Source organism: Rana temporaria, chromosome 5 (genome assembly GCF_905171775.1).
Source record: "Rana temporaria chromosome 5, aRanTem1.1, whole genome shotgun sequence".
In the NCBI taxonomy this organism is placed as follows: Eukaryota; Metazoa; Chordata; class Amphibia; order Anura; family Ranidae; genus Rana; species Rana temporaria.
Genome location: NC_053493.1, coordinates 240,231,583 through 240,257,426, shown reverse-complemented (window position 1 = coordinate 240,257,426; position 25,844 = coordinate 240,231,583). Strand labels below are relative to the sequence as shown.

At 43.6% G+C, this 25,844-nt stretch overlaps 1 protein-coding gene across 1 annotated transcript in view; it reads right to left on the bottom strand.

Moving 5' to 3' along the window:
* EXOC2 (exocyst complex component 2) overlaps positions 1-25,844 on the bottom strand; it is a 308,760-nt gene that overhangs the window by 12,025 nt on the left and 270,891 nt on the right. The window contains exons 23-24 of the mRNA XM_040353634.1: positions 7,828-7,883; positions 6,433-6,555 (exon numbers count right to left, since the gene is read on the bottom strand). Coding sequence (XP_040209568.1) covers positions 6,433-6,555; positions 7,828-7,883 — 179 coding nt within the window. The remainder of the gene's footprint in view (positions 1-6,432; positions 6,556-7,827; positions 7,884-25,844) is intronic.

Genomic DNA, 25,844 nt, shown 5'->3' with positions numbered 1-25,844 from the left:
GTGGCTCCCTGCCCGCCGCCGCAAGCGCCGCCGTGGCCCCAGGAGAGGCCCACCCGGCCACACACCACTTCCTCACTCCCCTCAGGGGGAGACCTGAACTGGGGTCTCTGCTGTCCCCAGCACCTGAACTGCCTTTGCTTCTTCATTTATTTCCCTTTTTGAAGGCTGACATTGCTGAATAATATTCCCCCCTGACTGTGATTGCCGTTGCAATAGTCTCCCCTGGGCTCAGGGGTAGACGCTGTTTTAAAACAAAACACCCGCGGGTCGCTGGACGGACTCGCTCTCTGTGCCTCGTCACTAACCCCCCAATAGGCCGACTCCCTTGGAGTCATGCTCCCTTTTTGGGGACAACCTCCGCTCGCTGGCCCCCGCCGCCTCTCCTCCAGGAGGCGGGGGGGGGTCCCCGACCGGCGGTTCTACTGCACTATGCCAGGCCCGTTGGGCCTTGTGGTTTTTTTTTTGTTGTTACACTGTTTGTTTTATGTTGATTGTTCTCTTTATGTACCCCTCTCATCCCTTGTGTTTCTGGTACCAAGCATCTGTTCTAACCGTGCTCTATTTCTTAGGCTCCCTCGAGGCTTCGTGAGTTCTGTGTGCTCCTGTCTGCTGGCAGGGTTGTGTGAGCGGTCCCTCCCACTTCCCATTGGCGGTCGGGCGCCCCCTCTCCAGGTTCAACTGCGATGGCTGATGTGAAGGTCGTATCCTACAATGTCCGGGGTCTGGGCTCACCGATGAAACGCAGTAAGTTGTGGCTTGAGATGAAACGCATGGGGGCTCATGTTCTTTTTTTACAGGAGACGCATTTCCGCACTGACTCGGTCCCCCGCCTTCCCATTCACCTTTACCCACTGTGGTTCCTTAGCAACTCCTCCCGAGCCAAATCGGGGGGGGTGGCTATAGCCATACATAAAAATTGCCCCTTCATTGTTGAGGATCAAAAACTGGACCCTAATGGTCGCTTTGCTTTTGTCAAGGGCACCATTTCCGGCCGTAAATATACCCTCGCCACGCTTTACGCTCCAAACAGCGGCCAGATAGCCTTTTTGAACTCGGTGCTGGAGTCGTTGTCTGCCTTCCGGGATGGTCATCTCATCCTGGGCGGAGACTTCAACGTCTGCCCGGACCCCCTTGCTGACACCTCCTCCGGCCGCTCGGGGCATTCATTTGCCTTTTTGAAGCGTTTTCGGAAGACTCTGCAGACCCACCACCTGGTGGACTGTTGGAGATTGCTTCGCCCAACAGACAGGGACTATAGCTACTTCTCGGCCACACACGAGGTGTACACTCGCATTGACCTTCTATTGATGGATCAGTTCTCCCTAGACTCCTTAGCCGGGGCCTCCATTGGTTCCATTACCATTTCTGACCACGCGCCTGTGTCCATCTCCCTGCGTCCCCTTTCGGTGGAGGCACGGACATGGTCGTGGCGCTTGAATGACGGCATCCTGGATGATGTGGTTGCTCAGAAACAGGTATCAGATACTATCTCCCTGTATTTCACGGAGAATACAGTTGGCGAGGTGGGTATGGGGTCCATCTGGGAGGGCCACAAGGCGGTGGTGCGGGGAGAGCTGATCTCGCAGGGAGCTAGGCTGAAGAAAATCAGGGAGGGTGAACTGCAGACCCTGCTGGCTAAACTCCGCGCAGCAGAGCTTACACACAAGAAAAAGATCACCCCGGCGCTGGCGGGGGAGCTGGCCTCCCTTCGACAGAGCCTGGCTGACTTACTGGATTCCAAGATCAGGGCGCGGCTGCGATATCTGACCCACAAGTTTTACGAGTTCGGCAATAAATGCGGGAGGATGCTGGCTAGGGCCCTTAGGGGCCAACGAGACGCAGGACATGTACACAAACTAAAATCCGCGGCGGGCGCGCCTGTGATGCACTCCTCTAAGATAGCGGCAGCGTTTCGGGATTTCTATGCTCAGCTATACCACCTCCCAGACACGTTACCCGGCGTTTCCGAACCGCAGCGGGTCGCTCGTATACACCAATATTTGGCGGAGGCGCAGTTTCCACAGCTAGAAGCCTCAATAGGCAAACAACTTGACACCCCTATTACTGTCGCAGAGATTCGGGCGGTGGTGAAAGACCTCCCTAATGGGAAAAGCCCTGGCCCGGATGGCTATACCAACGCATATTACAAAAAATATGTTGAGGAATTATCGGGGCCTATGTGCAAGTATTTTACGGCGCTGGCCTCTGGCACTGCTATGCCCCCTGAGGCACTGATGGCCCATATTTCGGTCCTGCCAAAGGAGGGGAAAGATCACTCCTTACCGGGCAGTTATAGGCCTATCTCACTCCTGAACACCGACGTTAAGATATTGGCCAAAATACTGGCCAGTAGGCTTAAACCGGTGCTACCATCTGTTGTACACCCGGACCAAACTGGCTTTATTATGGGCAGGGAGGCGAGGGACAACGCGAACAGGGCGCTCCAACTGATACATTGGGTAGAATCACAGGCAGCCTTCCAGCCGTGTCTTTTGCCTTCCACTGATGCTGAGAAGGCATTTGACAGGGTGGACTGGACATATATGAAGATAGTTTTGACCAAGCTTGGCTTAGGCCCTAATATGCTGGCCTGGATCGCTTCCCTGTATAGCTCTCCATCTGCCAGGGTTAAGGTGAATGGACTGCTATCTGACCCCTTTCCGATTTGCAACGGGACACGACAGGGATGCCCGTTGTCACCCCTCGTGTTCGCCTTAACGTTAGAACCGTTGCTCAGCCGGATACGCCTCAATAACAATATCAAGGGTTTTACGGTGGGCCCGAAGGAGCATAAGCTGTCCGCCTATGCGGACGATGTGCTATTCTATGTGTCTGAACCCCTGGTCTCCCTGCCCAACATTATGGCGGAGCTGGCGGAGTTCCACCTCTTATCAAATTTTAAAATAAATTACGCCAAGTCGGAGATCCTGTCACTAAATATCCCCCCGGGACTGCGCACGCAGCTGCAATCCGCTTTTTCGTTTACATGGTGCCAGTCCTCCCTGAAGTACCTAGGGATTCAACTCCCAGCGCACTGTGCTCAGCTGTACGAGTGTAACTACGCGCCGCTGCTCTCGACCATTAGAGTGGACCTAAAGAGGTGGGATAAGGCGGCCTTCTCATGGATGGGCCGGGTCAGTGTGCTGAAAATGAATGTACTCCCCAGAATTTTATTTTTCCTGCAGATGGTTCCGATTGCCTTGCCCAGGGCCTTCTTCTCAAGCCTCAACAGCCTTTTCATCCAGTACATCTGGAGCGGGAAATGCCCCCGGCTAGCTCTCCGCATGTTGCAACGTCCTAAGTCCGCGGGTGGGTTGGGTGTCCCGGTGGTGCGAAGATATTACGAAGCAATAGCCCTACAGCGCATCTTGGACTGGTATCACAATGTGCAACATAAAATGTGGGTGCCCCTAGACAAGTTTCTGGCGGGGCGCAATCTGTCCCACGCCCCATGGGTGCCTGGGGAACATAGGGGTTTGTCGACGCTGGTCTCTCCCTTCGCTGTCCATGCCCTGGCGATCTGGGATGCTCTGAATAAATCGGGGGGGCTTGCTTTGCCGACATCCCCGCTGGCACCTCTGGGGGGCTTCCCCTGGTTCACTCCAGGGGAACACCCGTCCTTTTTCCGGACGTGGGCGGCGGATGGGGAGTCCAGGTGTGGGAGATTTGTCCAAGACCAGGGTTTGCTGACCCTGGCTGCACTGAGGGAGCAGTACGGTCCCTTCCTGATGGACGAGTGGCGCTACCGGCAACTCAGTCATTTCCTCACCACCTTGCCCCAGGGGGTCAGGTCGCCCTCACGGGCATCCCCCTTTGAACGTCTCTGTATGTCCCAGGAAGCTATCCCCCATGCCATTTCAGTGTTGTATGCCCTCATATATTCCCTGCGCGAGGACGGGAAGCCAAGGTTCATACGGGAGTGGGAGAGAGACCTGCAGCACACTTTTACCAAGCCACAGCTAGACCACATGTATGGACTCACACATTCGAGCACGGTTGACACGAGGATGCAAGAGAATAGCTATAAAGTGCTTACCAGATGGTATAGGGTGCCGACCAGACTTACCCAGATATACCCTTCCCTTCCAGATGCGTGCTGGCGGGGATGTGGCGAACGGGGTACTTTCCTACATATTTGGTGGGAGTGCCCCAGGCTGCGCCCCTTCTGGCAAGAAGTCCATGCCCAGATCAAGCTGATTTTGGGTGTGGAGTTGCCAGACTCTCCATTGGAGTCCCTGCTCCACTTCCCTACTGTTCCAGTTAGTCAATATCGCAAGTCTGCACTGCCTCATCTACTTAACGCGGCCAGACGGCTGATTCCAGTACACTGGAAGACGCCTCGGATACCGACCCGCCCTGAGTGGGTGTCTATGGTGAACAAAATTATGGAGGCTGAGAAGTGGATGGCGCAGTGCAAAGATAACTATGACAAGTTCTACCTGATATGGGCGACGTGGATACATTATGTGGGGCCTGAAGAGCTGCCTGGGCCTGGGCCCCCCCAGGGGGTGATTTCCTCTGGTAGGGGGCCCGGCGTTAGAAAGAGGGATACACCCGTTGGTCCTGAAGCTGAAATGGGCTGTTAGAGCCATGATGGAGACATCTCGGTGTCAATTTCCTTTTGTATTTTGTCTTTTTTACGATGCATGCGTACCAGGTACTACCCCCCCCCCCCAACCTCTTCCTTTATCTGTTAGATCCATTTTTGTGTTCCCCTTTTCCCCGTTCCCACATTGCACGAGGGTTTGACTCTCGAAGGCCGGTCTTGTCCATCTTTGATTAAGTGGAGGGTGCTGCCTCCCACTGGGGTGTGCCTGGGTGGCGCAAGTGGGGGGACCCATGATGGAATAGGTTTATAATGTGCACTATAAATGATGCTTACCATTCCCCCGGCTGCGCTTCCAGATATGGGCATGCCCTAGAGGTATTGTTTGCCACAATGTTTTACTTAACTGCCCGAGACAGGATCAGTATTGCCATGCAACGTGATTGTTATATTCCATTTGCCAGGCCATGTTGGCCGTTTATATGTATGTCTGTTTTTCTCCTGCAAAAACTTCTTTTGAAAAATAAAGATTATATAAAAAAAAAAGAAGTCACCCACCCAAGGAATAGGACTGGTAAAGGGAGTTACCGCTCCAGGTGGGTCTGCTTGGTTATTACCTCCTCTCAGAAGTCACGGGTGCTGGCAATGCGTATAGCAAAGAATAAAGAAATGTATTTGGACAGCCGCACTCCAAAAAATCTTTGTTGCCTTTAATAGTAAAACAGGATAAAAAGAACCACAAGCCACAGCAAAAATAGGACACACAGCTGATGTGTTTCACACCAATACTTAGTGCTTAATCATAGCTGATTAAAGCGGTGGTTCACCCTGCTGAACAACATTTCAGCATACAATTCGGCATCGTAGCGCGAGCTACAGTATGCCGGTCTTACATTTTTTAACCCCGTACTCACTGTTTAATCGTACATAGACGATTCCGTCTGCCGCGGGGAATGGGCGTTCCTAGCAAGAGGGAGGGTGATTGACGGCCGACTCTGGCACGTCACGCTCCCCGAAGACAGCCAGAGTAGGTCTCGGCTCTTCACGGCGCCTGCGCACAGGCTATGCGCAGGCGCCGTGAAGAGCCAAGCCTATTTCGCCTATTTCCGGAGAAGCGTGACGCGCCAGAGCCGGCCGTCAATCACTTTCCGTCTGAATTGGAACGCCCATTCCCCGTGGGCAGTCGGAATCGTCTAGGTAGGATTAAACAGTGAGTACGGGGATAAAAAATGTAAGACCGGCATACTGTAGCTCGCGCTACGATGCATAATTTTATGATAGAATAAAAAAAAAAAAAAATTTTTTTTTAATAGGGTGAACCCCCGCTTTAAGCACCAAGTATTAGCGTGAAAAGCGTCAGTTATGAGTCTTATTTTTGCCTTGGTTTGTAGTTTTTTATCCTGTTTTACTATTAAAGGCAACAAAGATTTTTCGGAGTGCGGCTGTCCAAATACAAGGAATAGGACTACTAGCTATCAGAACTGAGCAATGAGGGTTCAGATCCAATTAGGATTTCTCCTGTTTCCACTAGGCGCAAGATTCTCCTCCTCCTCCACTGCAATCACCTACTGCCTGGCTCACTGCCTTCCATCCTACAATGTGTAGGAGTGCCAGGAATATGAGCTGTAAGCTCTTTGTGGAAGGGGCTGATGTTATTAGTGGACATATACACTCGATAACGTGCTGTATGATATGCTGTAACTATACGTATATGGGAAACCAGTAGATAATTTAGGCACAAATAATAATAACACAAATAATAATAACTATACGTAACAGACATCAGAGAGATGTTACACTAACACATAAAGCAGGACATGTACCTACCTTCATATACAGAATATAAGTCAAATAGTGGAAATGAGGTGTTGAGAATATGGACGCACCTGCAATGCTCCGTTCCTGCTGAAGGATGACACACACTGCATGAGCCTGCTGAGCTCTTCCCCCACTGCTTCCACGATTCTAGACATTACTCTGGGGACAAGTTCTTTGGAAATTGAGAATACCTAGAAATAAACAACAGTGGAAAATATTTACCTTTCCTCCTAAAGATTCCGGTTACATGAACAGGATTAAATTGGTGCGAATTTCAGTTAGTATGAGTGTCCTATTGACATGCAGAGCTTTTGTGGCACCCCGGCACTGCCAAAACGAGGCCATTATGAGACTGCAGAGTCAGATTAGATTCAACAGCAATCATAAAGCTTTATTATAAAGTCTTCATAAACCATCCACTGAAATACATACAGCCATAAATGCAGTGAAGCTGCATTTCATTATGTACATTTCATTGGCTGTACGTTCTATGCTTTGAGCCTTGTATCTTATCTTTCTCTGCTAGGGTGCAGAGAATGGCACAGGGAGGCCTCGCACTGCACTACAGAAAATAAACATACAAGGCTCCCTTAATAAGTTAGCTCAGAAGTGACCGAGGCTGGCCACAAGCTGACAAGGTTTAACAAGTATTTTTAATTTATAGTGACTATTTTGCAGTATTCTAGGCACGTGAGCAGCCAACGACAACACATTTAAACTGGAGATAGAGACAACTTGTTGAAAATTCAATGTATATTGCATGATTCGCAGTAAAATGTAAGCTACCCTACTTGACCGTTTGTCAAAAACCCTTAAAGTCTGGCAACCTTGGGTTGATAAATTTTTGCCTCCTAAATTTGATCAATCTTTCAAGCCTCCTGAGGGATAGACTTTTCCTTGCTGTCGGGCCGACATTCACTACCTGGCTTTTGGGAGACATGGACCCCCCTCCCTATTTTTTTCTCATTCCTTCTTTCCTTTCTCTTTTCAGTCTATTGTTTGTCTCAACTCTTTTTCTTATTATCGCAAAGGGCTCATCTTGCACTCTGCACGTGGTAAATGCTATAAATTTTGCGCAAACCAATCGTTAAACGCTTATTGCAATTCTTTTTTTACCAAAAATATGTACAAGAATACGTATCGGCCTAAACTGAGAATTTTTTTTTTCATAACTTTTTTGGGGGTATTTATTATAGCAAAAAGTAAAAAATAATGTTTTTTTTTCAAAATTGTCGCTTTATTTTTGTTTATAGCGCAAAAAATAAAAACCGCAGAGGTGATCAAATACCACCAAAAGAAAGCTCTATTTGTGGGAAAAACGACTGTGCAATTGTCAGTTAAAGCGACGCAGTGCCGAATCGCAAAAACTGGCCGGGTCCTTTACCTGCGTAATGGTCCGGGTCTTAAGTGGTTAAGTGTTAAACAGGAAATAGCGAATGCCATAAAGAGCTTAGCAAACCTACCTCTGCATGTACAGCAATGATGTTCACCAACGCCTCCTTCAAATAGTTTCTTACCCCTGAAAACAGGCACACAAAAATGTTAGTTGCGTGCTAAAACATCATATTATATACAAACACGTATGCAATGAAGGAAAAAAAAACTACTAGGACATTTTTTCCCTAAATGCAGAGAATGCATTATGGCACTGTGACGGACCCCGTACTCAAGAAGAGTATGTCCGCCGTATTAGCTTCCCTTGCCCGGTACAGCACGATCCAGGATTCCTTAGCTCACCCAATCATTGTTGAGACATAGTCTAGGATGGCGCAAAACATCAACTGTTTATTGAAACACAGGCACAAAGAGATATACGCTCTGGGGACAATACCCCTTTCTTTGCATAATGACACAACTTTTTTTTGTGGCTTCAGCCGACAGGTGCTGTGACAATGAATGAGGCCTTAAAGGCCATCTCTTGGAACAACAACTGTGAGCTACAATTTATGCTGTAGTTGTTATGGTTATACCGATGTTCACAATGCATAACAAAAATCATTGAACAGGACCAAACTCAGAGTGGGCATCACAACATTAATTCAGGCCATTACAGATTTGGAGGACATGTTACACTGCCTCACTGGTGAATTGATGCAACTGGTCCCTTTGTAGTGACAAATCCTAAATTTCAACTATAGATCACAAAGTTCACAGCATAGACTTTCCACATTCTCCCATCCAGAGATTACGTGAGATTTGCTAGCCTAATTAGTCCTACATTCGGTCTCTAATATCTCAATGTGATTTCAAAATGATCTTTTAAAATCTGCAACTTTCATTAAAAGAAAACCTGGTACTTGTACAGACACTTCCTGTTAAGATGTAACAACCATCTGTCTACACCCCCCAAAAAAGGCTGCAGGAGGTCAGCAGCACTGAGATACAAAAGGAATGAAACATTTAGAAAATTTTATTTTATTTAAAAAAAAAAGGCTGTTTGATTTACTTTAACTGGAACTGAGCTCAAAAAGTGAAGATTTGCTACGTTAAAAGAAATATTTAGAAATGATAGGTGTGCTTGAGCCGTACCCTGAACAATCTAACTTTTGTCTGGAATTCCTCAGAAATGTAACAGTGAACTTCCTGGTAAAAGTGTCTCTAGGCACTCCTAGCTGTTTATCTGCAAAAGAAGATTTGAGGAGCTGCTGCCTCTGACTGCTAGTGACTAGCGAGATTTGGTGATCTCACTACAGTTCTCTTTGCTGAAGGGTCTGACATGAGGAAGCAAAACCATGCCACTACCAAAAACCATTAGCATCTAGCTTATTTGGCCTATAGTAGAATGTGACTTGCACCATCATTATCCTGGCTACTACTGCACATTTACTCCGCCAATACCAACAAACCCATTTTCTCTATCACTATTTATTTAGCGCAGATTGCAAGTCACACATGGGCTTTTTTTTCATCACACAATTCCTGAACTAGTTGCATCTATCAATTCAAACCCTTTAAATTAAACTATTATTTGAGGCATCCAAAAAAATAAAACTTTCCGTACACCAAATATTTGACCCAGTGTCTACGGAGCTTTGAAATCCTAAGAATTGTATCAGCTCTGCCTACTTCAGTGGTTCTCAACCTGGGGTCGGGACCCCTCGGAGGTCGAATGACGATTTGCCAGGGGGTCACCAAATCCTGGACTGTTCCTGAAGCCAGCACAGCTCTCCCAGCCTTTTCTCAGCTGCCCATTCAGTTCACGGCATGGCTAGGGGGCAGAGAATAGAGGTCAGCTGACTGGTGAGGAATGTGAAGTGGGAGGTGCTGGAGGAGACCCTACCTCCTGATTTTGGCATAGGTGTCACTGCTGCGAGACACTACAAAGTCGGAGACACAGTGAGTAACACTACCTGTGATTATAGTTGCCAGTTGCCATTAAAAGTCCCCACTACAGTTCTCAAATCAGCAGATGCCCTTGATTAAGACCACCTAAGTTGGCTGATCAGAACTACCCCCCGAACACTGCCACTGATCCCACCCCCCACCAGCTCTGCCACTCATCTCAACTCCTCACCAGCACTGCCACTCATCCCATCCTCCCCCACCAAGGAGTAAGAGACGGAATAAAAATAGAGAATACATTGAAGGGAGAGGAAAAGAGGGGGAGGCACAAAGAAAAAGGGATAGAAAGAATAAGAGAAAGAACAAGAAAGACAGCCAGAGAGAGGGATGGGGAAAAAAACTGTAATTTACTATTAAGAAAGATAATAGGTAAAGAAAGGAGAATAGAGTGGTACATCCTAAAATGTACCATAAGGGTTTTTTGTACTGTATGAGTAGAAGAGTAGAATGGTTTTAATTATATATTTAACAGACCAAAAGAAAGCAAAACAAGGTTTACTGTTATGTTTTAGGAATCTGATGAGGTTTAAGCGGAAGTAAACCCATCCATAAAACAGTTTCATTTCCGGCACGTGCCGGAAATGTAAAAATCTCATTGGTTGTGCTCTCAACCAAACTGTGAAACCATCCAATGGCTGGTGTCATAACTGATCACATGTGCAGCATCATTAAAGCTGCAGATTAAACAGAGGCAAAGAAAGCAGCTTCCTTGGCAGAAAACAATAGGGGGGTTTACTTACACTTTAAATACTGCCCAAAAAGTACCCTTATTCCTGCAATGCAATATATACTAGAAATATTGATGCCCTCAATTGAATAGCAGTCTCTCACCTAATATTTCACTTGATTATTGCAGAATTTGGTAGTAAGCGATGGAAATAAAATCAATGCTTAAAATCTTTGTTTTACCCAATGTCACATTACACCTCCATAACCCCCTTCTCGTGCATATCAAGGTTAGCCTCAATCATTATATACAGAATAATATGCTGAAAATGTGGCTATATTCAAGTATATCATTTGTACATGAGTGAAAGCTTCAAGCTTTGTGTATACATTTGTGGTTTTATGTGCATTTTGGAACACACAAAAATACAATGAGGCAGTTCACATCTGTACACTGCATTGGTAAAAATGAGGCATGTCTGATTTTTGTGTTATTCTCAACATAATAAGGGAAATGCATGAAAATGCACATGACACGTTAAAAAATGGATGATAAAACAGAAAAAAAAAAAGAACACATGGATGTGAACCTGGCCTTATTTGATATAGTACGTATTACTGTAGTTGTCCCTTGGTAATCTAAAAACATATTAAACCTCTGTGTTGTCAGGTTCCAACACTTTTGCTCAATTCCCATGTAGTTCTAGTCATGCAGGCACTTACACATCAGACACACGCTATTTTTCACGCCTGGGGTTACCTCTGAGACATTTCTCTACTAACAAGATCAAAGTGAAAAGGATTGTGGGTAGGTTTTAAAGAGTTTTAATAATGTAAACACTTTCACGTTACGGCTTTATTTTAAGTTCTATACTTAACACTGTCAATATAGCGACGACTTCAATTTTTATTTAATGGATCTATTTACCAAATTGACATTACAAGAGAAACTGAAGCAGGGAATATGCTGCCTGTCAATACAGGAAAAAAACAAGACTATAATATGAGTCATATTTTTTACTATAACATTGCTATAACCAAATATTCAAAAGAATGACTAAGAAAATTCACAACCATTTTTAAATTCAAGTTCTAATGTGCTCCTGGAATGTACACATTCATATTAGAAAATGTGGTTACATGCGTGTAATAGCGCAAAGCATAGCTAGAGAAGATCACAGTCAGTATGCACATAAAATATATCTGTGGATACTGCTTAAGTACTCATTACAGATCAAAGCCTGCCTGTATACACAGTGGCAAGAAAAAGTATGTGAACCCCCATTGGAATTATCTAGTTTTCTGCATTAGCTTGCCATAAAATGTGATCTGATCCTCATAAAAATCAACAATAGACAAACACAATGAGCTTAAGCTGATTACAAAAGCAAATCTAATCTTTTGTCTCCTCACTGAACACACACATTAAACATTTACAGTGCAGGAGGAAAAAGTAAGTGAACTCTTGGGGTTAGCAGCTGGTCGAACAGCCTTTAGCAGCAACGACTACAAGCAACCGCTTCCGATAGCTCTGGATAAAACCTGTTCAATGTTCAGGAAGCATTTTTGATCATTCCTCTTTACAAGAATGCTTCAGCTCAGGTACATTTGTAGGATTTTTAAGGCGAATGTCTCTCTTGAGGTCATTTCATATCATCCCTATGGGGTTCAGATCTGGGCCACTCCAAAAAGCGCATTTTCTTTTCCTGAAGCCAGTCTGTGGTGGATTCACTTTGATGCTTAGGGTCATTGTCCTGCTGCATTGCCCAACTTTTATGAAGTTTCAGCTGGTGGACAGCCACCTTGACATTATCCTGTTTATTATAGTTTGGTAAACTTGGGAATAAAATTTTCTCTCGAAAACCCTAAACAGTTATTGTAACGGCTACCCCCTAGTAGGGAGGGGTTATCAGCCGGTGGAGACGTCCTTTTCCCTGGCAAGCTGCGATATGCAGGTACCGCTGGTATATCCCATCGAACGCCCTTTCAAGAAACGAGACGGGCTACGTTTGCAGAGTCAAGCAGGACTGATTTTTAATGGTTCACTCTGAGATTTTATACAGTATTCAAGGCACATGAACAATCAAACTGTCCCCACCCACACATCACACCGTGGGGAAGCTTCAATCACCTTCTTTGAGCTAATTATAAACATTTCTTCATTACCAGAACTCAAACACAATGATCTCCTTGAATCAATCAGTCTCTAGACGTTCCGGCACCGAGATCTACTTAACATGACCTGGCCGGGCACATTCCTTTCTCAATAGAATTCAATTAACCTTTAGAACAATATACACTAACAGATCATCACGTTAGCATACACCTGGCAGGAGGCTGTTACTACACAAAGGAGAGTCCATTAGCTATGCAAAGGGATTATTAGCATTCAGCAGTGGAAAAAGTCCCTCTACCATTAACCCTTTGAGCTCAGAATAGTTCATAGGTCCATTACAGTTATGAAATTTGATTGTGAGCAAGCAAGCTTTGTGTAGTATAACTATTTATAGTTTGCCTCTATGGATTATTATATATATGTGTCACAATTAGGTGGGTGGGGGAAGCAATGATGAAAAGCTATTCAAAAAAGGCAGTTATACTTTGGTAATACGCAGTATTAATCCCCATATTTTAAGGAACTGCCCATTGGATGGTGTGCTTCCATTTAAAAGTGGAAATTAAGTGCACTTTTTAAACTTGCACAGTGAATATCTCCTATACTTGCACAGTTTAGGAAATATTTACACAGCATGCAGTAGGTGACCTCACTCATGCGCCCTGAAGGGATGGCATACCCATGACATACCTTCAGAGCTATGTGCTGGGGCTCCCATGCGCATCTGTGAGAGTGACGTTATTGCGGCCCTGGTCATTCATACAGCCGGAGTCCACAAACCCAGAAGAAAGACTGGGCAAAGATGAAAGCGCCGTGTCCAGGGTAAGTCTGTCATATGTGGTTCATACTAGTACATTATGACTTAAACCTGCTGGGAGGCACACTTTTTTGTATTTATCTGGCGGTTTACTACTACTTTAAGCTGCCACCACTTTTGAACACCAAAAACCCCTACACCCAACAGCCACTATTCCCTGTGGAGCAATATACTTGCAAGCAATAGCAATTTGTCTGCCTTGATTGAAGCCACCACCCTCATATCAAAACCCCTGCACCCAACCGCCCTCATTACTGGTGAGACAATATACTTACTTGTATAGACACGTATGTACTCGGTTGGTAACCACAGAGTAACCTGTTACATGGGCATCTTATGTTTAATTACATTCATCTCTAGGATAGAGGAGGTACTAGGTACTAAGACAGAGGGTACAGAAATGGCTCTCGTCATACAACAGACCAGAATTTTTACATTTAAATCCGTCCAGTACAGCAGGCTGAATGAAAAAAGAATCTGTCAGCGTTTGGCCAGCCTTGGAGGTGAAGAAGTTATAGCAGGGTGATAACAGGACAGTAAAACCGCCAGTCAGACCGATCTTTGTCTGATCGGCTGCTTTGGAGGCTGAAAAGAGGTCTGGGGTCTAATAGCCCATGCTCTCACAAGATATGTTGTTCAAGTTGATAAAAAATAAAGAAATAAAAAAAGTGTGAGAAAAAAAACTTTAAATAATAAAATATATATTTTTTAAAGCACCATTGCCCCCCCGTGCTTTAAGGTGAATGTATACCTAGGTGGAGCATGCATATGTTAACAGTGAGGTATTGCCGCAAATGGTATAGCAAGAAAAAATAATTCTAGCACCAGGCCTCCTGTGTAACGTAAACTGGAAACCTATAAAGGCTTTTAAAGCGTTTGGAACCAATCTAGAACCCTACTGACTAAGACTGGGATGCCATTAAAGTTTATGGCCCGGATTCACATACATCGGCGCATATTTATGCGGGCGTAGCATATCTAATATACGCTATGCCGACGCAGCGCACAGAGGCAAGCACTGGATTCACAAAGCACTTCAAATCTACGCTGGGTTTCTTAGTCGTAACTCGTCGTAAGTAGAAGTGGGCGTGAGCCATGCAAATGAGGCGTGACCCCATGTAAATGATGGATTGAGCGTTAAAGATATGAATAACGTACGGCGCATGCGCCGTCCCGTGGATGCATCCCAGTGCGCATGCTCAGAATCACGTCGAAACAACTGCCTAAGATACGTCGAATCACTGCCTACGACGTGAATGTAACCTACGCCTAGCCATATATGGGGAATAACTTTACGCCGGACTTAAGTCTTACGCAAACCGCGTATATTATGCGCCGGGCGCAACTACGTTCGTGAATCGCCGTATTTCACTCATTTGCATATTTGAATCGAAAATCAATGTAGGAAAGTTACGTCGATCGGATGCAGCCTATTTTCAGGCGTATCTTGGTTTCTGGTTCGGCGCATAGATACGATGGCGCACATTTGTACTTACGACAGCGTATCTCGAGATACGTCGGCGTAAGTGCTTTGTGAATCCGGGCCTGTGTGTGTGTAAAGGCAGGCGTCCCATTACTTTTTACTATATACACTGCTCAAAAAAATTAAAGGAACACTTTGAAAACATATCAGATCTCAACGGGCAAAAATCTCATGCTGGATATCGATACTGATATGGACTGGGTAATGTGTTAGGAATGAAAGGATGGCACATCCTTTGATGGAAATGAAAATTATCCACCTACAGAGGGCTGAATTGAAAGACACCCCAAAAATCAAAGTGAAATATATTATGCAGCAATCTAGTCCATTTTGCTGAAATCTCATTGCAACAACTCAAAATGGTCCTCAGTAGTTGGTAGTTGGTGCTTGTATGCATGCCTGACAACATCAGGGCATGCTCCTACTGAGACAACGGATGGTGTCCTGGGGCATTTCCTCCAAGATCTGGACCAGAGCATCACTGAGCTCCTGAACAGACTGAGGTGCAACCTGGCAGCACCGGATGGACCGAAACAAAATGTCCCAGAGGTGTTCTTTTGGATTTAGGTCAGGTGAGCGTGGGGGCCGTTCAATGGTATCAATTTCTTCATCCTCCATGAACTGGCTGCATGCTCTCGCCACATGTGGCCGGGCATTGTCGTGCACCAAGAGAAACCCAGAACCCACTGCACCAGCGTAGGGTCCAATGATTTCATCCCGATACCTAATGGCAGTCAGGGTGCCATTGTGTAGCCTGTAGAGGTCTGTGCATCCCTCCATGGATATGCATCCCCAGACCATCACTGACCCACCACCAAACCGGCCATGCTGAACGATGTTACAGGCAGCATAAAGTTCTCCGCGGCTTTCACGTCTGTCACATATGCTCAGGATGAACCTGCGCTCATCTGTGAAAAGCATGGGGCACCAGTGGCTTGTGGCAAACTTTAAACAACACTTTTTTCTATGGACAGAGTCTCCCACCTCAGCTGTAGATCTCTGCTGTTCATCCAGAGTGATCATGGGCCTCTTGGATGCATCTCTGATCAGTCTTCTCCTTGTATGAGCTGAAAGTTTAGAGGGATGGCCAGGTCTTCGTAGATTTGCAGTGGTCCGATACTCCTTCCATTTCAATATTATCGCTTGCACAGTGCTCCTTGGGATGTTTAAAGCTTGGGAAATCTTTTTGTATCCAAATCCGGCTTTAAACTTCTTCACAACAGTATCTCGGACCTGCCTGGTGTGTTCCTTGTTCTTCATGATGCTCTCTGCGCTTTAAACGGACCTTTGAGACTATCACAGTGCAGGTGCATTTATACGGAGACTTGATTACACACAGGTAGATTCTATTTATCATCATTAGTCATTTGGGTCAACATTGGATCATTCAGAGACCCTCACTGAACTTCTGGAGAGAGTTTGCTGCACTGAAAGTAAAGGGGCTGAATAATTTTGCACGCCCAATTTTTCAGTTTTTTATTTGTTAAAAAAGTTTGAAATATCCAATAAATTTCGTTCCACTTCATGATTGTGTCCCACTTGTTGATTTTTCAAAAAAAAAATACAGTTTTATATCTTTATGTTTGAAGCCTGAAATGTGGCAAAAGGTCGCAAAGTTCAAGGGGGTCGAATACTTTCGCAAGGCCCTGTACATACATACAGTACTCAGCATAAATGAGTACACCCCTTTTTAAAAATAAGATTGTAATCAATGAACACAAGAACAATTTGCAATTTTTTTACAAAACAAAGTCTTAAAGAACATTTGTTGAGCTCATTATATGAAATTAAGGGTAATAATATCGTTTAGATTACAAAAGCCTCAGTTTTACTCAAAATAGTTGATGCAAAAATGAATACACCCCACAACAAAAACTACTACATTTAGTATTTTATATGACCTTCAAGATTTGTAAGGACAGCATCAAGTCTTCTAGGCATGGAATGGACAAGTTGGCAATATATTGCAACATCTATAATTTTCCATTCTTCAAGAACAACCTCTTTTAGAGCGTGGATGGAGAGTGATGCTCAACTTGTCTCTTCAGTGTTGCCCATAGGTGTTCGATTGAGTTCAGATCAGGAGACACACTTGGCCACGAAATCACTTTCACCCTGTTCTTCTTTACAAATGCAACAGTGGTCTTAGATGTGTGTTTTGGATCATTGTCATGTTGGAAAAGTGCAAGACGACCAAGGGCACAGAGTGATGGTAGCATATACTCTTTCAATATAGAGCAGTACATCTATGAATTCATGATATCATCAATGCAATGCAGCACCCCGACACCAGCAGCACTCATGCAGCTCCACAGAAGGACACTACCACCACCATGTTTCACTGTAGGCACCATGCATTTTTCTTTGTACTCCTCACCTTTGCAATGCCATACAGTTTTGAAGCCATGAGTTCCAAAAACATTTATCTTGGTCTCATCACTCCAGAGTACAGTAGTCGTCTTCTTTTTCAGCATGGGCGCTGGCAAATTCTAGGCAGGCTTTTTGTGCATAAGCTTTAAAAGAGGCTTCCTTCACAGACGACACCCATGCATGCCTTTCCTCTGCAGTATATGCTGTATTATGTCATAGGAAACAATCACCCCAGTTTGGTTTTCTATTTTTTTAGCCAACTGCTGTAAATTTGCATGGTGATTTTCTTCAACCCTTCTCATCAGAAGATGCTCCTGTCGAGGTGTTAACGTCCGTGGATGGCCTGGACATCTGTGAGATGCTTGCAGTTCCATCTTTGTTCAATTTTTGTATGACTTGCTACAGTATTCTGACTAGCTTTGCTGATCTTCTTGTAGCCTTCACCTTTCTTGTGTAAAGAAATTATTTTCCTTCTCAGGCCTTGTGACATTTCTCTTCCATGTGGTGCCATTGCTGACAGCATGAAATGGGAAGGGAATTTCTTTGCCAAGTAACGCTCTTTTATAATCAACTGTCTGCTAGACACCTGTTTAATGAATAATTGGACTTAAATAGATTTCTTGTTAATTAGTATTTATTTTTTGGAAATTCAGCTTTGCTTCTAAGGCCTCGTACACACAATAGGTTAACCAGAGGACAACGGTCTGATGGACTGTTTTCATCGGTCCAAACCGATCGTGTGTAGGCCCCATAGGTTATTTAACCTTAGGTTAAAAAAAAGCCAACTTGCTTTAAAATTAACCTATGGATTCCTAACCGATGGGAAAAAAACGATCGTTAGTAGGCGCAGCCATCGGTTAAAAATCCACGCATGCTCAGAATCAAGTCGACGCATGCTTGGAAGCATTGAACTTCGTTTTTTCAGCATGTTGTTGTGTTTTACGTCACCGCGTTCTGACACGATCGTTTTTTTAACTGATGGTGTGTAGGCACGACGGACCATCAGTCAGCTTCATAGGTTAACCTATGACAATGGTCCTTCAGACCGTTGTCCTCTGGTTAACCTATCGTGTGTACAAGGCCTAAGACTTTCATTGGGGTGTATTCATCTTTGCAACGTGGTCTTGAATGAACTTGTGTGTGAAAATAAACAAATCTTGGTTGCAATCTATGGCCCACATTTGTGCGGGTATTTTGTAGTATAGTGTCCCAAAGAAAATGTTGATTCTAAAAGGAAAGTAAAGATTCTCTGACAAATCTGTTGGGGTGTACTCTTTTGTGCTGAGCACTGTGTGTGTGTATGTATATATATATATATATATATATATATATATATATATATATATATATATATATATATATAAAAGTCTCTAAGCCAGTGTGCTAAACAGTTGTTCTAAACCTGGCAAATATAATTTTCTGGGCTAAGGAGTCAAAAGGTATAGGGTTAGACCAGTGATGGTGAACCTTGGCACCCCAGATGTTTTGCAACTACATTTCCCATGATGCTCCACTACACTACATTGCATACAGTGCATGAGCATCATGGGAAATGTAGTTCCAAAACACCTGGAGTGTCAAGGTTCGCCATCACTTGGTTAGACCATACCCATTTTAGGCCCTACATTTAAAAAAAAATGCCATCTCTGTTCCTGTGACACTATTACAAAGGTTTAAAAGCCATTTAAAAGACTGCCATATACATACAGTGGATATAAAACGTCTACACACTCTTGTTAAAATGTCAGGTTTATGTGATGTAAAAAAATGAGAAAAAGATAAATAAATAATTTCAGAAATGTTTCCACATTTAATGTGACCTATAAACTGTACAACTCAGTTGAGCAACAAACAAAATACTTTTAGGTTGAGGGAAGTAAAAATAATAAAAAAATAATAATATGGTTGTACAAGTGTGCACACCCTTAAACTAATACTTTGCTGAAGCGCCTTTTTTATTACAGCAATGTCTTTTTGGGTATGATGCCGCATACACACCATCACTTTATGTGATGAAAAAAAACGACACTTTCTGTGAAGTAAAAAATTACGTTTTTGAAACTTCAATTTTCAAAGACGAAGTTGCCTACACACCATCGTTTTTCTCACAATGTTCTTGCAAAGTGAGGTTACGTTCCACCACGTTTTTCCATTGAAGTAGCTTCTGGGCATGCGTGGATGAAAAAACGTCTTACAAAACGACGTTTTTTGCTACACACGGTCAATTTCTGTGAAGTAAAAAGTGCACTTTTGAAAAACGACACATAAAATTGAAGCATGCTTCAATTTTTTTTGGTCGTTTATTACAAGACATAAAACGACGTTTTCCCCCACACACAGTCAATTAAAGTGACGTTTTTAAAAACGTCATTTTTTTTCATCACATAAAGTGATGGTGTGTACGCGGCATGAGTCTATCAGCATGACACATCTGGACTTGGCAATATTTTCCCAATCTTTGCAAAAACACTCCAAATCTGTCAGATTGCGAGGGCATCTTCTGTGTACAACCCTCCTCAGATCACCCCACAGATTTTCAATCAGATTCAGGTCTGGGCTCTGGCTTGACAATTTCAAAACTTTAATCTTCTTCTGCCAGAGCCATTCCTTTGTTGATTTGGATGTATGCTTTGGGTCATTGTCATGCTGAAATATAAAGTTCCTCTTCATGTTGAGCTTTCTAGCAGAAACCTGAAGGTTCTGTGCCAATATTGACTGGTATTTGGAACTGTTCATAATTTCCTCTACCTTGACTAAGACCCCTGTTCCAGCTGAAGAAAAACAGCCCGGAGCATGACGCTGCCACCACCATGCTTCACGGTGAGCATGGTGTTCTTTTGGCGATGTGCAGTGTTTTTGCGCCAAAAATATATTTTCGAATTATGGCCAAAAAGTTCAACCTTGGTTTCATCAGACTAGAATACATGTTCCCACATGCTTTTTGAAGACTTCAGATGTGTTTTTGCAAAATTTAGCTGGACTTGGATGTTTTTCTTCATAAGAAAAGGCTTCCGTCTTGCCACTCTACCCCAAAGCCCAGACATGAGAAGAATACCGTAGATTGTTTAACGTTGCTGTAGGCTTCTTGGCAGCCTCCCTGACCAGTTTTCTTCTCGTCTTTTCATCAATTTTGGAGGGACGTCCAGTTCTTGGTAATCTCATTGTTGTGCCATATTTTCTCCATTTGATGATGGCTGTTTTCACTCTGTTCCATGGTAGATCTAATGCAGGGGTGTCCAAACTTTTTTCGAAGAGGGCCAGATTTGATGAAGTGAACATGCGTGAGGGCCGACCATTTTACTTGAAATTCTTTGAACCATTAAAATTCGGTCTAAGGGTGTTGGTTCGGGAAACTAATACACGGCCCAACAAGAATTATCTTGCCTTTGTAGCTGTGTGGTGAAGAGATGAGCTCAGGTGTGTTATTTGGATATAACGTATTTATCGGTGTTTAACATGGACCTTCACTTTAAAAAAACGTTTACCCAGCAGACTCTTTAATACAAAGTCCCACCTCCTACGATAGACAGAACAGTCATCCAATGTCAGCCCAGGAGACGGGACTTCCTATTACAGACGATGCTGAGTAAACAGGAGATTGTCTTGTATGTAATCTGACTGCACTCGTCCCACCCCCTCCCTGTCCCCCTCAGTAGCAGCGCCAATAAATACAGTATATATTTTTTGTGGCCCTGGGGGCCACAAAGGATATATATCCAAATTACCAGGGGGGCCACATTAAACCAGAACGTGGGCCGCAATTGGCCCGCGGGCCGGACTTTGGACATGGCTGATCTAATGCCTTGGAAATTGTTTTGTACCCTTCTCTTGACCGATACTCATTAACAATGAGATCCCTCTGATGCTTTAGAAGCTCTCTGTGGACCATGACTTTTGCTGTAGGATGCGACTAAGAAAATGTCAGGAAAGACCTACCAGAACAGCTAAACTTTATTTGGGGTTAATCAGAGGCACTTTAAATGATGAAAGGTGTGTGCTGACACCTATTTAACATGAGTTTGAATGTGATTGCCTAATTCTAAACACAGCTACATCCCCAGTTATAAGAGGGTGTGCACACTTATGCAACCACATTATTTTATTTTGACTTCCCCCTTAAAGGATTTCAATTGTTGTTCAATTGAGTTATACAGTTTATAGGTCACATTAAAAAGGTGGAAAAAGTTCTGAAATTATGTTTGTGTCAATTGTTTACATCACAGAAACCTGATGATATTTTAACAGGTGTATATAGTCTTTTTATATCCATTGTAAACATGCCAGTTGAACACACACAAAAATGTTGATGGGAAAAATCTGAACTGGATATAACAAGTATTATTTGAGCTGTACAAAGGCATGCCAAACTAAAGCTGGCCATACACAGGGTGAGTTTACCTATTAAAATAGCAAAACTGATCAATGACCACTGCTTGACAGGATATAAACTGAATCGTTTTCTTTAGGTAGGCACGGCACACTTGTTGGCGACCCAATATCCGATTGTGCAATCAGATTGTAATGTGTATATCCAGCCTCAACCTTCAGAGTATAAAAATAACAGACATTTCATAATTGTAATGTTATTCTTAAAATGATATCACTTGTTAAAATCCTGCTTATAGATAATGTGCACAATATTGCTTTTCCAGTAATCTGGCAGCTTCATCAACTTGACACTACTGACAAACAATCTGCTGTAAATGATATATTGTAAACAAAAGTACAGTACTAGTAATTACTTTAAAATTCACACGGTTCATAAACAGCTAGAATTCCCTAACCTTTAAGCAGTTTACTCAACAGCTGGTCAGAGATGATAATATGTGCTACCTGTCCCCACCCACACATCCCAATATCGGCACTTCTCGCCTACTTGTCTGCAGCACGAGTCACTAATGGGATTTCCCCAGGGCTCAAATAATTTAAGAATAACAAGTTTACTGCTGACTCCACCCCTCTGATGTGCTTCCAGTAAATCTCAATCAGTAGCCAATGTGCTAGGCAGAAAGGAAGGTGTATGTTGTATCATGGAGAAAAACTGGCACACAAGTTTCATGCTGCTCTCCCTCTCTTTTCTCTGCACCATTCTTGTTATGTGGCTTCCTAAAAGCAAACAGAAAAACCCCTAAAGGAAATATAGTACGGTTGTGGCTAGGAAATGAACACTGAAGTTGATAAACATGTTTTTCATTTTTTTTTTTTTGCCACCATAAGATAGAATGAATGAGTGGTCAGACGAGCTTGATGAATTAGAGTGTAGTAACAAAGATCACGTCACTGAAGAAGGTGGAGAAAATGACAAGAAAACATAATGGACAGGAAAACCAACAGCCTAATTTAAAGCAACTAAATCAATTTTAAACACACTTCAGACAAATAAAATGTGTGAATATTCTTCTTATTGGCAACACAAATTATGTAATTTTAAAGCGACATTAAAGTCAATTTGGTTTCTTTAAATAACATGTTTTATTTATCTGCTCTGTGCAGTGGTCCCTTTGCCAACGATCCGGGCCCCTGGCCCTGCTGAGTGCTCCCAGAGCAAGCGGCTTGCAATGGGGGCACCCAGGCAGGCTTGCACACAAGTGTCCATTAACATACAGAGCCGTGGCTCCACCCCACCCTCTCTCTGTCTCCTCATTGGTTCACTGGCTGTGACTGACAGACACAAGTGTTAAATCCAATCCTTATCCTTGAACGTAAAGGCTCCTTTTATGGTAGCCTTCTGAAGAGTGGTATTCAGTGGGTCTCCCTTCAGGAGGCATTTGTCAGGCGGTGAGTAGCTATTAGGTTGCCTCCTCTCTACCGGCTTTAACCCCTAAAAACCTGCATCAATGCATCACAATCAGAAAAGCAGCTAGCGTTGCATATGTACAAAGCATATGTGATGGCAAAATTAAAGAGAAAACATATTTAGTACATCTCTGGAAACTCTAATTTCCCCATGTTGTATCCCTTTAAATACACAATAAGTACAGAAAAATTAAAATAAGACCCCTTTCACACTGAGGAATTTTTCAGGCACTAAAGGGTTAAAAATAGCGCCTGTAAAGCGCCTGAAAAACACCTCCCCTGCAGCACTAGTAAGAAAGCTGCTTTCACACTGAAGCAGTGCGTTTGCAGGACGTTAAAAAAAAAAAAAGCCCTGCAAGCAGCATCTTTGGAGCAGTTTAGGAGCAGTGTATAAACTGCTCCTCCACCGCCCCTGCCGATTAAAATGAATGGGCACCGCTGCCAAAGCGCCTGCAAAGCGGTGCTTTTTTTAACCCTTTTTTCGGTCGCTAGAAGGGGTTAAAAGCCCCGCGAAAACTAGAACTTTACCGCTAACGTGGCTCGCTGGCAGTGTGAAATGGGTCTGCGTGTGAGAAATATACACTTTCCGGACACATTATTAGGTACATCATGCTAGTACCAAGTTGGACTTCCCTTTACCTTCAGAACTGCCTTAATTCTTTGTGGCAAGGATTTACCAAGCTGTTGGAAACATTCCTCAGAGATTTTGGTCCATATTGACATGATAGCATCACGCAGTTGCTGCAGATTTGTCGGCTGCACATCCATGCTGCAAATTTTCCATTTCACCACATCCCAAAGGTGCTCTATTGGATTGAGATCTGGTGACTGTGGAGGCCATTGGAGTACAGTGACCTCATTGTCATGTTCAAGAAACCAGTGGTGAGAGGATTTGAGCTGACTCAGAAGATGGGTACACTGTAGTCATAAAGGGATGGACATGGTCAGCAACAATACTCAGGTAGGCGGTGACATTTAAACGGTGCTCAGTTAGTACTAAGGGGCCCAAAGTGTGCCAAGAAAATATTCCCAACACCATTACACCACCAGCCTTAACCGTTGATACAAGGAAGGATGGATCCATGCTTTCATGTTGTTTATACCAAATTCTGAATCTACCATCTGAAAGTTGCAGCTGAAATTGAGACTCATCAGACCAGGCAAAGTTTTTCCAATTTTCTATTGTCCAATTTTGGTGAGTAAAGACCATGTAAAAGTTGTGATTGTTCAACTCTAAGATAACATTTTAAAACCCATAGCGAACATAATTAATTCCTTTTTTGGCCCATCATATTGCATCTACACAGTTGGAAAGTAAGGGTTGAATCACAGAGGTGTGCTGGACGAACATGATGTTTCAACTCCTTCTCAAGAGGAGAATTTATGTTACACTTATAGAGGGAGAGTACCGTGGCCTTATTTCCCATGAAGGTTTTGAGCTGCTCACTAACATACGCCAGTTGAGGCCCCCAAAAACAATGTTGTAGCGGATGAGGATCATTGCAGAGCATACAAGGATTTTGGAAGGTAGATCATTTTAACTAGGTATATATATCACTTACTTTAACAGGAGGGATTGCTACATCTGACATTTGGTAGCCCATTTTTGAATTTGCAAAGTTTGGATCAGTGCAGAGTAATTTCCAAATGGTGCTGGATAACAATCCCTAAGTATTTGATTTTTTTCAACCCAGTGAAATTTAGTGTCTGATAGGGATACTTCTAAAGGTACCAGATCAATAGGGAATATTTTGGATATTAGTAATTTAATTCATTCAGGGCCAAATCCCATTCTAGCTAATACCGCAAACAGATAGTCCTAGTCCACAAAATACACAGCCTTGTGTATGTTGAGAGACACCACAAAGCTAGGTTTATCAACATCCTGTGCTGCATTTATATTGAGATATAACCATAAAGCTTGTTTGATCAGGGTTAACAATGTTACCTTAGAGAGGCCAACTTTTTTTTTATTGAAAGTAGGCAAACATATAGGATGGTAAGAGTCACAGAGTTCCATTTCTTTGCCAGGTTTGGAGAGAACAATTATCAGTGCTCTATGTCTGGAGATGAATCTTTGAAAAGTGCTTGCTGAGAAGACTACTAAACGTTTAGAGATTATTGTATCCAGGGCTTTTTTTCAGCGGAAACGCAGGGGAACGCAGTTCCGGCACCTTCTGAACTCACTGTATGTTGCTGGAATGTGCTGCAGGGTATTGATGCTCACGGCTGTGGATCTATTTTTGCAGGGGGGTCTATTGTTGCTGGTGGGGGACCTATTGTTTCTAGGGGGGTCTTATGTTGCTGGGGGGTCAGTTGTTGCTGAAAGAGATCTACTGTTGGGGGAGGGGTCTATTGTTGATGGCAGCCAGAGAGTCTATTAATGCTGGCTGTACGGAGATCTGTTGATGCTGCCGTGAGTCTATTGTTGCTGGCGGGGATATTTTGTTGTGGGTGGTCCATTGTTGTTAGGGGGATCTATTGTTGCTGGCTGCAGGGGATCTATTTTACTGCTTTTCTTGATATCATTACCAAATTCCATATAAATTACTTAGCACCACAAAATGATACTTGGTTCTATATTGTCTAAAAGGGGCGGTACTGGGAGGTGGGTAGGGGGCGACGAAAAGGGGTGACTTGGAATGGGGGAGTTCCTGCACCTATTGTCTGAGAAAAAAAGCCCTGATTGTATCGATAGTAAACGTGTGCTTTGCTGGCAAGGATAGTGCAAAAACCTGTTTTATTACTTCCCTCTAAATGGGGCCTTAAAAGTCGGGTCTCATCAAGCTAAAAAACAAGAATTTAATGGTATCCATTAACCTTGCTAAGACTTATGGAGTGTCCTATCAACCAATTTGACAACACAGCCCTTAATTCCTAAGTAGTGTTA